At 36.8% G+C, this 12955-nt stretch overlaps 1 protein-coding gene across 1 annotated transcript in view; it reads left to right on the top strand.

Annotated features, from left to right (window-relative positions):
- SCAMP1 (secretory carrier membrane protein 1) overlaps window positions 1-4810 on the top strand; it is a 23305-nt gene extending 18495 nt beyond the window's left edge. The window contains exons 6-9 of the mRNA XM_010005388.1: window positions 1-147; window positions 1679-1780; window positions 2771-2888; window positions 4620-4810. The exon at window positions 1-147 is cut by the window's left edge and continues 6 nt beyond it. Of these exons, the coding sequence (XP_010003690.1) occupies window positions 1-147; window positions 1679-1780; window positions 2771-2888; window positions 4620-4784 (532 nt within the window). The 3' untranslated portion in view covers window positions 4785-4810. The remainder of the gene's footprint in view (window positions 148-1678; window positions 1781-2770; window positions 2889-4619) is intronic.
- Window positions 4811-12955: the final 8145 nt, after the last annotated feature.

The raw sequence follows: 12955 nt of genomic DNA, 5'->3' as shown, positions 1-12955 counted from the left end.
ACTCTTTCTTAATATCTTTGGATGTTTGGCCTGGTTTTACGTTGATGCTACGCGAGGGGTTGATTTTGGATTGAGTATTCTCTGGTTCTTGCTTTTTACCCCTTGTTCTTTTGTCTGCTGGTACAGACCACTTTATGGAGCTTTCAGGTAATAACTTCAGCTTGACTTAGGATATTAAAAAAACCTTGTCAAACTGCATTAACACTCCAGAATTTGCTTGGTTATTGTTATGATAATCCTTTAATATGCTTTTATTAGAAACATTTTTATTATACCACTGTCAAAATATTTGTAGGAAAAACTTCGCTTTTTATTGTGCTTATAACAATTTTAGGGGAAATTCTCATTAAATATCTGTCCTTTCACATGAAGAATTTGAGTAGTTTAATAGTTTTTAAAGTCTTACATTTTTTGCTTCCTGAAGGAACTTCATAAAACTCAACACATTAAAATCTTAAATTGTTAAGTGACTTACAGTTTCTGTCATTGAAGAAGACTGAGATAAGAATTAGTAGAGCAGGTATATAGTAATCAAGTATTTTTCGTAGCTTTTAGCAGTCTTATTTTCAGGAAAAATTGAACTTCAGCATGTAGAGATTTTAAATCCTGCACTCTTACAGTATTTCTTGGTTTTGTTGTTTGTTTGTTTACATTGAAGTGATCCAGGATATTCTCAATTTGGATGCACTAATTCTTGTAGAGAAAGATTGCTGGCCAGAACTTGCAGTTTAGTTTAGACTTCAGACTAAATGAGATGTTTCTTTTTGCTAACCAAGGAGGTATTGCTGTACCCACACACTTTTGAGAAATCAAGTAATTTACCTTGCATTTGCTCTGCAGTAAATCCATAGCTTTTCTTAGTGAATATTTGCAGTTCGTAAAAGGAAGACTACTAATTGCGTATTGAACTTTCGGACAGTTGCTCAGCTTAAAGTTAAATAGTTATTTAACTGAACTGGTTAAATAAACAAATGAACAGAACTCCCTTCTGCAGGAAGAGCTATTAACATCAATATCTGGTTCTATTGATTAAGTGATTTCTACTTTCTTTGGAACTCTGGTCTTAAGCATATCATATGATCATTAGTTTTAATAGTAAGAAGTTGAGGTATTTATTGAGATTTTGCCTGTACATTTACCTTTCAGGTTTTTTTTTACTTTCAGACTTTGTCAGGCTGATATTTTAGCAATGTAAACAACAAACCTAAAGTTTTGCTTTTAAGCAGCAGCTGCTTCAGTAGTATGGTCTGCACTATGTTTCTGTAATCCCATAGCAGATTTTACTTCCTTTTACAAGTAAAGTATTTTCTACTCATCCTGCCAGCACTGTGAACTTCAGGGTGAAAGCGGAGCAGAATTCTGATCTTCATGCATTGTAGCAAAACTTCTGTGTTTAGTCTAAGAGGCCCTGATGTGTGTTTAACATAACACAAGAATAGTATCTTGCTGCCATTCTTACCTCTGTTAGAGGTGCTGGTGGCAAAAACACTATATTAAAAGAGAAGGAGCACCTCTTGTAAATAAACCCTCTACAAAACCACAGAATTAGTGATACTTCAAGTCACTGTCAATAAATGAAAGTACTTTTTCTCCAATAAATGCAGAAACAATTTTTAGACTGGCACAGTATTTGCAAAACTGGCCGCTTTAATGTTTGGTTTTTTTTCCCCTCTTTCAGGAGTGACAGTTCATTCAGGTTCTTTGTGTTCTTCTTTGTATATATCTGTCAGTTTGCTGTACATGTACTTCAAGCTGCAGGATTTCAAAGATGGGGAAACTGGTGAGTATTCTGTTTGCCTTGTACTGTCTTTAAGACAAACACATTTGATATAGCAAAGGCAATCAAATCTGTGTGTTTTTAAAAAAAAAACTGGAATTGTTCACTGGAATTGTTACATTTAGCACTCAAACCAAACGTTTTTGGAGTGCTTTTAACTAGGAAAAGTGAATGAAACATCTCCCAAGGTGTGAGGCACTTCTGTTGTTAGACTGGTCAAAATTTTCTCTTTCAGTGTAAACCAGTTCAAATTATTACTTTATATGTTATCTCCTCTGTTTTGGTGCTGTGTGGAGATGTTATTTGCTCCATATTTAAGATAAAGACGTAAGCAAAACTTGGAGAAACTGAACATAATTTATATAGCTCTAATATACTAGTTGCATATTATTTTGTATAATTAGTTAGTTATAATTATACTCGTATACTTACTACTTATTAAGGAAAGGTATGAGTAAAGTTTACATGAGTCAACAATGTACTCAAATGAATGTCAAAATAAATCTGTGATATTATTTGAGAAGCTCCTTTGTCCAAATCAGCTCCCTATTCTTTACTAGTTAATTTTTCTGGTGCTTGGACATATGTAAGCTTTCACATTAAACTTTTACATCGAGTATATTTTCCTTGTGTCCTTAAGGTCTAATACTCAGATTTTACAAGAAAAAGCTATTGGCAATCAGTCACCATCCTTGGGAAAAAAACCCAACAAACTTACATTAATTAAAAACATGTTTGTAGTGGCTCAGGGATAACAATCTACATTGCAATTTTCCATATACTTTCACTGCACACATTGGGAAAAATGGAAACTAAGCTCTAAAATTTTAGAACTGAAATATGCTTATATATAATTCCCATGACTTTTCCTTCAAAAATAGTCAAAGTGGATCCAAAACCAGGATGTTATAAAGGTTCCCTTCATATGGATGCCTGTGATTGAATGGTTCACATACTGTGCTGCTACAGTTTATCCTTTCTTTTTTCCTTCAGTGGGTGGATTTCATCTCTTACTGGTCTTAATAAGAGTATTCCTGTTGGCATTATGATGATAATCATAGCTGCACTTTTCACAGCATCTGCTGTTATCTCATTAGTTATGTTTAAAAAGGTAAGTTACATATTATTGCTGTCTTCTTTCCTGTGTTTGATCTGGATTTTGCTTTCCTGTTTGAGAGGTTCTCTCTCACAAAGTAAAGGGGATTAAACTATATTATTGGCAGTGCATGTTAACTATTAACAACTATACTTCTTTGAGTATACCTGTTGTGGAGTTACAGAATGCTGTTTGCACAATGCATTTATATTCTGCAAACTAAAATGGGGAAGGATAGCTCTGCATAAGAGAAATTGGGAGGTAAGCGCATGATGAAGGGGTAGATGAATGCACTGGGCACCATAATTGTACTTGCAGATGCCAGGCTGTAATTTTCAAATCTGCAGCTCATCAGGCTGAGTGAAGTGTGATTCAAATGGTTGTTCAGTTTCAGCTCTTGCAAGAATCATTCCTATCAAAATCAATAGAAGAGGGAGATGACTCGTGCCTCAGAAAAGGATTTTTATTTCTCTGCTTCAATTATTTTAACACTTTGTTTTCAATTAATTATTATGTAGCATGAAGTCTCAAAGAAAGATGCTTTTTTTTCTGTTGGTTCCTTTTAGTGGATTTCCATCCAGAAGACCTAAGTTTAGATACTAATAAGCTAGCAAGGTTTTGATGTTGTTTAGATAAAATGTAACTGAGAATTCTGTCGATGATATGCTGGCAATTATAGTAATTAATCCTCAGTTACAGTTATGCATAAAGATTTTTACATAGCCAAACAGTAAGCCAGGTATTTTAAATGTTGCTTGAAGATGCCCCTTCACTGTATTTTTCACAGGTTCAGAATGAAGAACAAAAAAAATACATTTTTTTTTTTTTACAATCATTCCACTGCATGCATCTAGATTCTTTTCAGAAACCGTCATCCTCAGATGTGACCTGGTGTAACCTTATGCATTAGAAATAGTTACATGTACAACAAGGTTACAACCTTAATTTTCCTGCTACACTTGAATTAAAATGTCTTTGCAATTTTATTTGACAACTTTATTGTGACTTGATTGAATATGAGTCAGAAATAGCTCTTTAATACTAATACCCTGGTAACTGGAAGTTGCCCAGGATTAGTATTTTGGTCTGCTAGAGATTATACACCATGTTGTTCAGAGCTTATTACACAGAGCTACTGATTGTCACTCTAGTTTAGCAGATAACATATATGCATTATTTTGATATTTTATGCTTTTTAATATTAATTCGTGGCTTAGCTTGTTGTAACTGTATCAATCAGAGAAATTAAAATTTCTAAAAAATTGATGTAGAAGAAAGTTCATCAAAATGTTACGGACACAGTGGTTTCAAAACTACTTTTTAATTTTGTTTCCTGCTGTGTTTTTTTTAACATGTACACTTACTGTTCAAATAAGTATGACAAGTTTTATACAAATGGAGACAGAAGACATTTTTGTAAGCTGTAAGCCCTGCATTATGCTTGCAGTGCAGCCTGTTTGCGTGTTTAGGCATTTCACACAGTAGATACCACATGCATTTTAGTAAAAACTTGTGAGACACCTGTGAACCTGCAAGAAGTTTCAGGTGTTCTGCACTCAACCTGTGCACACACAGCAGGGCAATCAGGAGTTGTAGTGTTTGTGGAAGAAAGTCTGACTCCTTCCTGGACCCTTCCTCACACATGAGCAGACCACACACTCCTCTTTGTGCTTGAGGCTTCGCTTTTAGCCTGCCAAGGAGTGGAAGGGTCAGCATCCATTTCTCACTGCTGTTCCACCTCCCTAGGTGCATGGTCTCTACCGCACGACTGGCGCTAGTTTTGAGAAGGCGCAGCAGGAGTTTGCGACGGGAGTGATGTCCAACAAGACTGTGCAAACTGCTGCAGCCAACGCCGCCTCGACGGCGGCAACCACTGCAGCTCAGAACGCCTTCAAGGGGAACCGGATGTAGGGAAGCACAGGGAGTTGTCATGGTTCTCTCTGATCGTACTTTATTTTCTAGTCACAATATTTCCTAAAAGCCTAGATCGAAATTCACACAGCATGTTTGTCTCTTCTGCAGCTGTGCATGGGTAAAATGGAAATGTTTTGTTTATTTTATTATAAAATTATTTATTAAAGAAACGCCACACGTTATTTGCCCTTCTTTAAGATATTGCATTCTAGAATGTAAAGCATTCTGTATTTGATGGGGGATAAATAATTTCAACAATTAGCCTAAGAACGAATTGTATATAGTGATTGAATACATGTGTTAAGAATTTTATGGTTTTTTAGTGTTTCACTCCAGTATTTTTTTTAACTTCAGGACAGCACTTTGGATCAACTCTTTTTCTTCATAAGAACTCTGTTCCCTGTTTCTACTGTAAGAAGTGGGGTAGACTGAGAGATGTAGTAAGTTAGGTTTGGCTACTGCTTTTGCAATTTCAGCAGCTGCTGGAGGACAAGTAGGGCAGATACTATAAATTCTTCTCTTGGTTTTTTGTGGGTTTTTTTAGGATAAGTCTTTTGATATAAACCTGTAAGTTTGCATGAATACTGTTGAGTTATCTGATCTTGTTTAAATAGTGTTTTGGTCCAGAACTTATCTGCACCACTTTATAATCATATTGTTTGTCTGTATCTGTTTTCATGGAATATTTTCTACCTGTGAGAGATGACTAGGGTGCACAAACATTCTCTGTAACAGAATGTGTAATGCACTGTACAGTTTTAGGAAGTTAACTGATGGTTTTAGTCCCAGACCTAAATGATTCTATATTTGCTATTTTTAATTTCAGTATTCATGTCTTGGGATAGTAATTTTGCTGGAAAAGAAACTAATATTGACTTTTAGAATGCTAGGTTCTTGCTCCTGTATTCTCTTCTACATGCAGTGGTATTTTTGTTGTACTTGGGATTTTTTTGTTTGGTTGGTTTTATTTAGTTTTTTTAAAACATAGATTTGTGTTTAACAGTGGTACTAAATCTCTAGCCTAGTCAATCACCCTGTTTATTGCTTGTCCAAACTCCAAATATACAGTGTTTAATTTTCTAGCAGGAATATTGTCTAAAACCAAGCTTCTAAAGCAATGGCATTTAACAGATACTTGAATTCATTTTAACATTAACTTAGCTATCTCTGTGATGTGATTAAAGGTGGGTGTAAAAAAAAAGCTTTTAAATGGTTTTTAGTTGGAAAAGTGAGAAATCTTTATCTTTAACAAAGTTATATTTTAACTCACTGAGCTGGAGGCCTAAGAGGTTAAATTGGTGTTGTGGAAGTGAACAATTCATAATGGTATATACCATCATGATGTTCTAGAACATAATCATGTCTTAGTGTAAGATCAGGTTTCTCTCCTTTGAAGACTGTTTATATTCTTGGATTGCCTCATGAGTCTTATGCACAATACTTGGGCTGTTTTTTCCAACTCCGTTACAGAAAATGCAACAGGAAGGACCACATCCTACAGCCTGTCTCAGTGTACACTGTGAATGAAATTAATATAGCTCTTCAGGTTAATCACCTTCTGTAGGACAGCTTACAATTCTAAGGCCCCTCCATGCCCCCAACATGTACAGACTTTCATAGGTACTTTTTCACTACACTGACTGTATTAATAATAAAAGAAGAGCATTACAAAAAACAAAACTGAGCTTAATCCTTGGATAAGTATTGTATGGTTAGCATAAAGTCCCTACTAGTCTCCTTTATTATACTAATTTTTTAAAATCAGCTTGAATTTGGGTAAGCGTCAGTGTCACCTATGCTGAAGTACATATTAATGAACGTACTTGCTTCTAAATGTTCTCCGTATCATGAAATTGAAAGCAATTTAAATATTCTGTGTAATAGGGGCTCTAAAATTTCTAACATTGGACATACTAGCATTGAACTTAAATTTGTGTGGAATGTTATTAAAAGCTTTCCAGACAAAAGCCACCTTTTTCTTTTGAGATTAGGCATCATCCTTCAAGCCAGCCTTTCATCAAGATTGTTCTTTTCATAATATTTTAGACTTAGCTTGAGGATTATATCTAGGATCTCTACTATGGATTGCTTGTAAATCTAAATTTAAGCAATTTTTGGGGGTATCTCTTAGGAATACATGAGAGATTATCCGTGCAATTTAACTCAAGTTGCAGACTGCATAATAATGTACTTTACTTGAATGTATTATGGAAAAAAATAAGGAATAAAAACTGAATTTGGCAGGTAGGTTATTTTCCCAAATAGTTAAAGCCTTTTTGAGAAAACATTTGTGATGTTCTAGGTGTAGGGAAAGCTGATTTGTCATGGGTTGAATGTACAGATTGAAACCTCCCAAGTAAAATTCAAAGTTCAGTTACACATGAATTGTTTAAACCAGGAATCTGACACTCTGCAGCCCAAAAGGGAGAAAGAAGTTTAACTTTGACAATGGAAGGCTGATACTTGTTAAAAATATTTTGTACCCAACAAAACATAGATTTTACAACCTCTTATTAAAGTATGGTGCCCACTTAAGCTGTCTTTTTGTAGTATTGTGGAAAAATGAGTACAAAGTATGAAGTTTAAACACTGGAATATCAGTAGTCAGTGGTCTGTAATTTAGGAGTTGGTTTTATTTATCTGGGGGATATTTATATATTTTGTAAAATACTAACAATGCTCTGCCATCCTGGTGAATGTCATGGTTCTGTACAAATGCACTTCTGTCACTCTGTTGCATGTCTGAGTAGTTCAGAAGTTTTGTATATTTATTGTATTAACACCATGTCATAGAATAAAAAAAAAACACAAACTTTTTTCCTGGGTATTTGCTCTGTATAGTTTTGACCAATGTAAGGATTTTTCTTGTAGTGGTCAGGATATCGTGCAGGTGGCTGATCTGTGTAAGAGTCTCACTTGGTTTTTATAATTCTGTATATAAATGCTGTAATTTTGCTGAAATGGGCAAGCAAAATGTCCACTATCAAAAATAATACATTAGGCTACTGAGAATTAGTCTACTTGACTGTTACAAAGAAAATTCTTAAACAATTGCAGCCCACTTTCTTGTGGTATAAACTTCTGAGGGTTGAAATCTAAACCTGCTCTGTCATTACTGAATGGAATTCTACAGGTATTAAAGTGAATCATAGAACACTATTGAAAGTAAAATTAAGTTGCTGAAAAAAGCATTGCTTTGGTAGTGTTTATTTTCCTGATTCTGCTTATGAATTGACATTTCTGTGTTACACAATTTAAGTGCTGTTGTGGGGAGATAATTCCTCTGGTTTCCTGAGGCTAGTTTTCCTGAAGATGTAAGCACAAAGTTGGAAAGGCACGTACACACAGCGAAAACAGCACAAGGAGGAGAGCTGTGATTAAAAGCACTCAGTGGTACTTCTGGAAAGGTTTTTCTGTCGTGATATATCTGAAAATATACCTTGAAAAGATTACAGGAAGATATAAATCAGAAATATATTCGAGAAAGGTAAATGTTTCTGAAAGATAGTTTACCTAGTGCATTCTGGTTATGAATCAGCAGTATGGCACAGTGGATCAGATTATTAAAATAAATGTGTGTTGTTTCACTTGGTTACATTAAAATGTATAAGAACTTGTACTTTCTTACTTACAGATTAATTTTATATCTGCAAGTAGCTTTTATTCTCATCAGTAGAAAAACAAGGAAGACTTGAAGTGGTACAGATTTCTTACCTCAGCAGCACAATACTAGTTTAACTTTATCCTAGGATTAGACTCTAGATACCATGTCAGACACTACTGAGTAAAAAAAAAAAAAAAAAAAAAAAAAGTTGATGGGAAGTACAACATGGCTGTCCATTTTGTTCTGGGAAAAAAAAACCCCAAACATTAACTGTCCAGCTGTTTATGGAAGTATATACAGCTCATCTAAGATGTGATTTTTTTGTTGGAGGAATGCGTAGTGATTACACCAAACAACACTGCTTTTAGTTCATTTGTTTAACCATCTCTCAATACAGTCGGTCCTGCAGTGTGACTACATGATGTATAAATATATATATAAAACATACTGTCCTCCTTCGCTGGGGGTTCCCATGTTGCTGTCACATCACTCAGTGGTGAAGCAGAACACTTCAACACAGAGGAGCTGCTGTACAAAGCACTGAGAAGACCAGGTTTATACTTCTTTGTACCTGCAGTCAGAAGGGCACCTTTCAGGTAGTGTGATAGAAAATTTCCAAGGCTGATTTGTGATGAGACAGTTGGAGGTTGTGTCAGGAACGGTCATTGTGCTTGCAACAGGGCTCATGTAGCCTGGAGAGCACAGTCTGCTCCCACATCCCACTACTTGTCACCATTCACTCGCATTTTCTGCACTGCAAACGTGTGGGAGCAGAGTGGGCAGGACGTGCTGGCTGGAGCCCAGGCCACTTTAAAAAAACAGCTACCTCTGACCACTGATGCCTCTGTGGCACCAGCTTCTCTGCCACTGTTTCAGCTGACAATGCTGCAAGTAGCTCTTCTCATGTTTATAGCCTAATTAAACAATCATATACAGCCAAGCTGTAGTCACTTGCTGCACGTGTGCTGAGGTACACGTTGCTATTTTGTAGTGATGGGTGTTGTCTGCTATCCATGTATTTTTTATGTTTTCAGGGAAAAAACCTGGATATACTGAATTGGGCAGGGGGGTGATATATTTTGTCCAAGGTAAGAGAGCAACTGGAAGTGGTCAGAATAATGTGATTAAATTTGGAATTACTTTTTCTTTCCCTTTTTTCAGCTAGACCAAATTACTGATCACACTGCATCTGAGTGATTCCTAAAGCTGGTTAATGACACCAGTTCCTACACTCTGAGAATGTCACTGATACAGAGAGACACCACAAACCAAATAAAAGGTATCTGTTTGAAAACAAAACTTCAGTGAATCACAGGAGCAAGACAACATCTTTATATTCCTGTCCCTCTGATATTAATAATCTACACAGACTTTCTCATTGCCTCACCATTCTAAACCTGGCTGGAGCTTGGGGAAGAAGTTGCTAGAACTCAGGAATCTGTAATGTCACAGAATTAGGGAACTTACTTACTTCTGCATTCCCTCTGGCCAACTCTATTACCCTTACTGAAAAAGGCAGGTAGTATTTTTAGCTACAGATCAATACTTGTATTTCTTCAGTGGTATTTTGTGTTTGTACAATATGTGCTGTATCTGTACCTGCTTTGAAATCTGTTAAGATGACTAATAAGGTGGTCCATTGCATGGCATCTATCCCGTAAGTTCTGGACTGTAGGTTTTTTTAATGTTCCACCTTGTAGCAAAGAGCTACTTCTTGGAAGTTTAGAAACTGTTAGAAGTGTAATTAAACTAAATGTAATTAAGTAAATTTAACAGAAATGGACCATATGAGAGAAAGGGACCAACTCTGAGATGAAAGTGACATCCTGGCTTTTGTTTAAACTGGTGAAAGCCTTACTCCTAGTTCTGCCATAAATGTGCACAAGAAGTCTCTCTAGGGCTTGCCAAGTCACAGTTGCAAACATAATTTTAAAAGCGTCTCTGATTAAGCAATACTTGTTTTACAACCTCAGCTACACTTTTTTAGGAGAAAGGAGCTGCAGTGATTTAGTTGCAAAATGAAAAACATACATTAGACGTTCAATTAGAAAGACACTTTAATGCAATGGTATAAGATACAGCTACAATTTCAGATCACATACTTTTTGATTAGCAAGTGGTAATAATTGTTAAAGTCAGATAGAAATCTGAAACACTAGCAAGATCAGTGGGTTGGGATCTTACAAATGCTATTGAAGCTACAATTAAAACTTCATTGCTGTGGCTCAACTTGTCCAGTATGTTTGAATTAAGGTAGTCAGACTCCTGTTAAAGTTTGAAAACTCGGATTTTAATTGAAATTTAGATTAAAAATAACACATTAGGTACATCATTCATGCTAACCAATGCACATAGTGGTGACTCAAGCACAGAAAAGCAGTACCACAAATAAACCATGGCTCAAAATCTACGCTAGCTGGAGTGCCACAGCCGCTCTCCCTGTGCAAGGCGGCTGCAGTGCGAGTGCTCAGCCTCGGAGGGGCTCTGTCCTTTCCTTCAGGCAGGCACCAGCGCCCGCTGCTTGCAAGGCAGACTTGAACTCCTCTGCCGCTGGATACTCTGATGCGGGATAATAATGCAACACGAAAATGATATGGCTGTAAAAAAAGTATCTCGGAATCCAAGAGAAATTTTATTGAACAAAACAGATGCAGAGGTGATACAGACAACCCAGAAATAGCTCAGTAGCAACGTGTTTTTGCAGTGCCACGTTAGAAGTAAAGCACATTAGGAAACTTTACTGACCCTTTTCAGCTTTAAGATTGTGTATTGCCAGGGATGGACACAGCTTTACATTCTCATTGTCTGTATTATGTAGATCTTAGCATTTCAAATCAATCTAGAAGAGATTATTGTAAAATCTTTAAGATGCTGTTGCTAATGTTGTATTAATCTGCAAAATAAGTGATTCTATTGCATTACTCTGCTTTACTGTGTCCACACCATCGTAAGCTTCAGCCATTTCTTCCCTGGGAAGTCCCTTTTCAAATATCTTGTTTAAAAGCAAAAACTTAAGGAGGGAAGAAAAAAAAACAAACCACAACAAAACCCATTCCTGGTATTGCACATCTCACACAAGTTTGTGTATATATATATACATATAGTTAGATAGATAGATATATGTATTTTTTTAAATATGCTACAATAAAAAAGTCTATGGCACTTTAGAGAATGCAAGTTTACGAAGTTGATCAAACCACAGATACTTGAAGAATTCTTCAATACCACAAAGTTAAACTGAACTAATTGGCACACAGGTTTTAAAGAATCCACAGCAAATTATTCTAGAACCTATGCAGTGCATGTATGTTAAGAAGCAGTTAGACTCTGCAGCTCCCTCATGAAATTAATTAAATTAGCTTTAAGCTGATTTATATATTTTTCCTCCCTGTCAAAAAAAAAACAAAACCCAACAAAAAGCAACCTTTGAAAGCTATTGCTGAAGTGAACTTCAAGAACAACTTTAAGCAACTGTCAAATTTAATAAGTGCACCTCATCTGGAAAAAAAAATAATTTCAAATGTATACCATCTTCTGACTTGCTAGAAGAACAGAACCCTGAGAAAAGAAATTCTGATTAGGTGTTTTTTGTGTTGTTTTTTTATTTTTTTCTCCCCCTCCCCCCCTGTATTTCTTCCCAGCCTGTCTTCTATCTGTGCTATCTGAAGGACATGATACTCTTGCAAGGCAAGTGATGATGGTGCAGAGCAAGTCAGTGGAAGACTAGCAGTAAGCAGAAAAGCTGGTTCTTCTTGGTTATAAATGCAAACAAAGGCAAGACATGCTGCTGAGAATACCTCCTTTGTACTTCAAAACCACAATATTGAAGTTGTTTGAGCCTTCTGTAGATCACAGCAGAGGTCTGCTAGTAGTGTAAATAAAGGTGGGTCATTGCTTACGTCTAAGCCAAAGCAGGATATGACCTCTATACCTTTTGGAAGAACTGCCCTTATTCTGACTAATCAAGTGCTCAAACCCAGGGAGCATTTGTCACCCCAACGCAGCAGCAAGATTTGCTGGCAGTGGTGACGTGGACGCTGGACTGCCACCCACGTGAAAAACCACTAAAGCTGCAGAGCAATTTCATAATTAATTTATAGCTGAGTCACGTGTCTCTGCTCCCCAGCCCCCTCGGAGTGGGTGGTGGGGTCTGGTCCTGCAGGGGCTGTGGGGAGGGCTGGGCCAGGCGGGGAGCTGCAACGGGAGCTGTGGGGTGGGTGCTGAGAGCGGCCAGAGGGGCAACACGGGCAGGGGTCAGGCACCACTTTGTGCCAGACAGTTGGCAGCAATGGTTCCAGACCATAACTTTTGGGGGTTTAAAATATTTAAAAGAAAAGTGAATTACCCGTTTTAAGCTACAATATGGTGGACATGGGTTGCAAGAGTAGGTGAATGCAAGAAGAGGCTAGATTAAAACAATCCCTTCTTAGTATCAGCAAAAGCTGACCTTTTTGTCTTTTTTTACACAATGGCTGGGAGATCACCTCTGTTTCCATCTGGCAGGTGGTAGGAAGGTGTGCTGGGCACAGGGAGGGGCAGGCTGGGAGCTGGTGCTGGCGGGGTC

Source organism: Chaetura pelagica, unplaced genomic scaffold, assembly GCF_000747805.2.
Source record: "Chaetura pelagica isolate M959 unplaced genomic scaffold, ChaPel_1.0 scaffold37, whole genome shotgun sequence".
NCBI classification, from domain to species: Eukaryota; Metazoa; Chordata; class Aves; order Apodiformes; family Apodidae; genus Chaetura; species Chaetura pelagica.
This window is presented reverse-complemented; position numbering and strand designations above follow the sequence as displayed.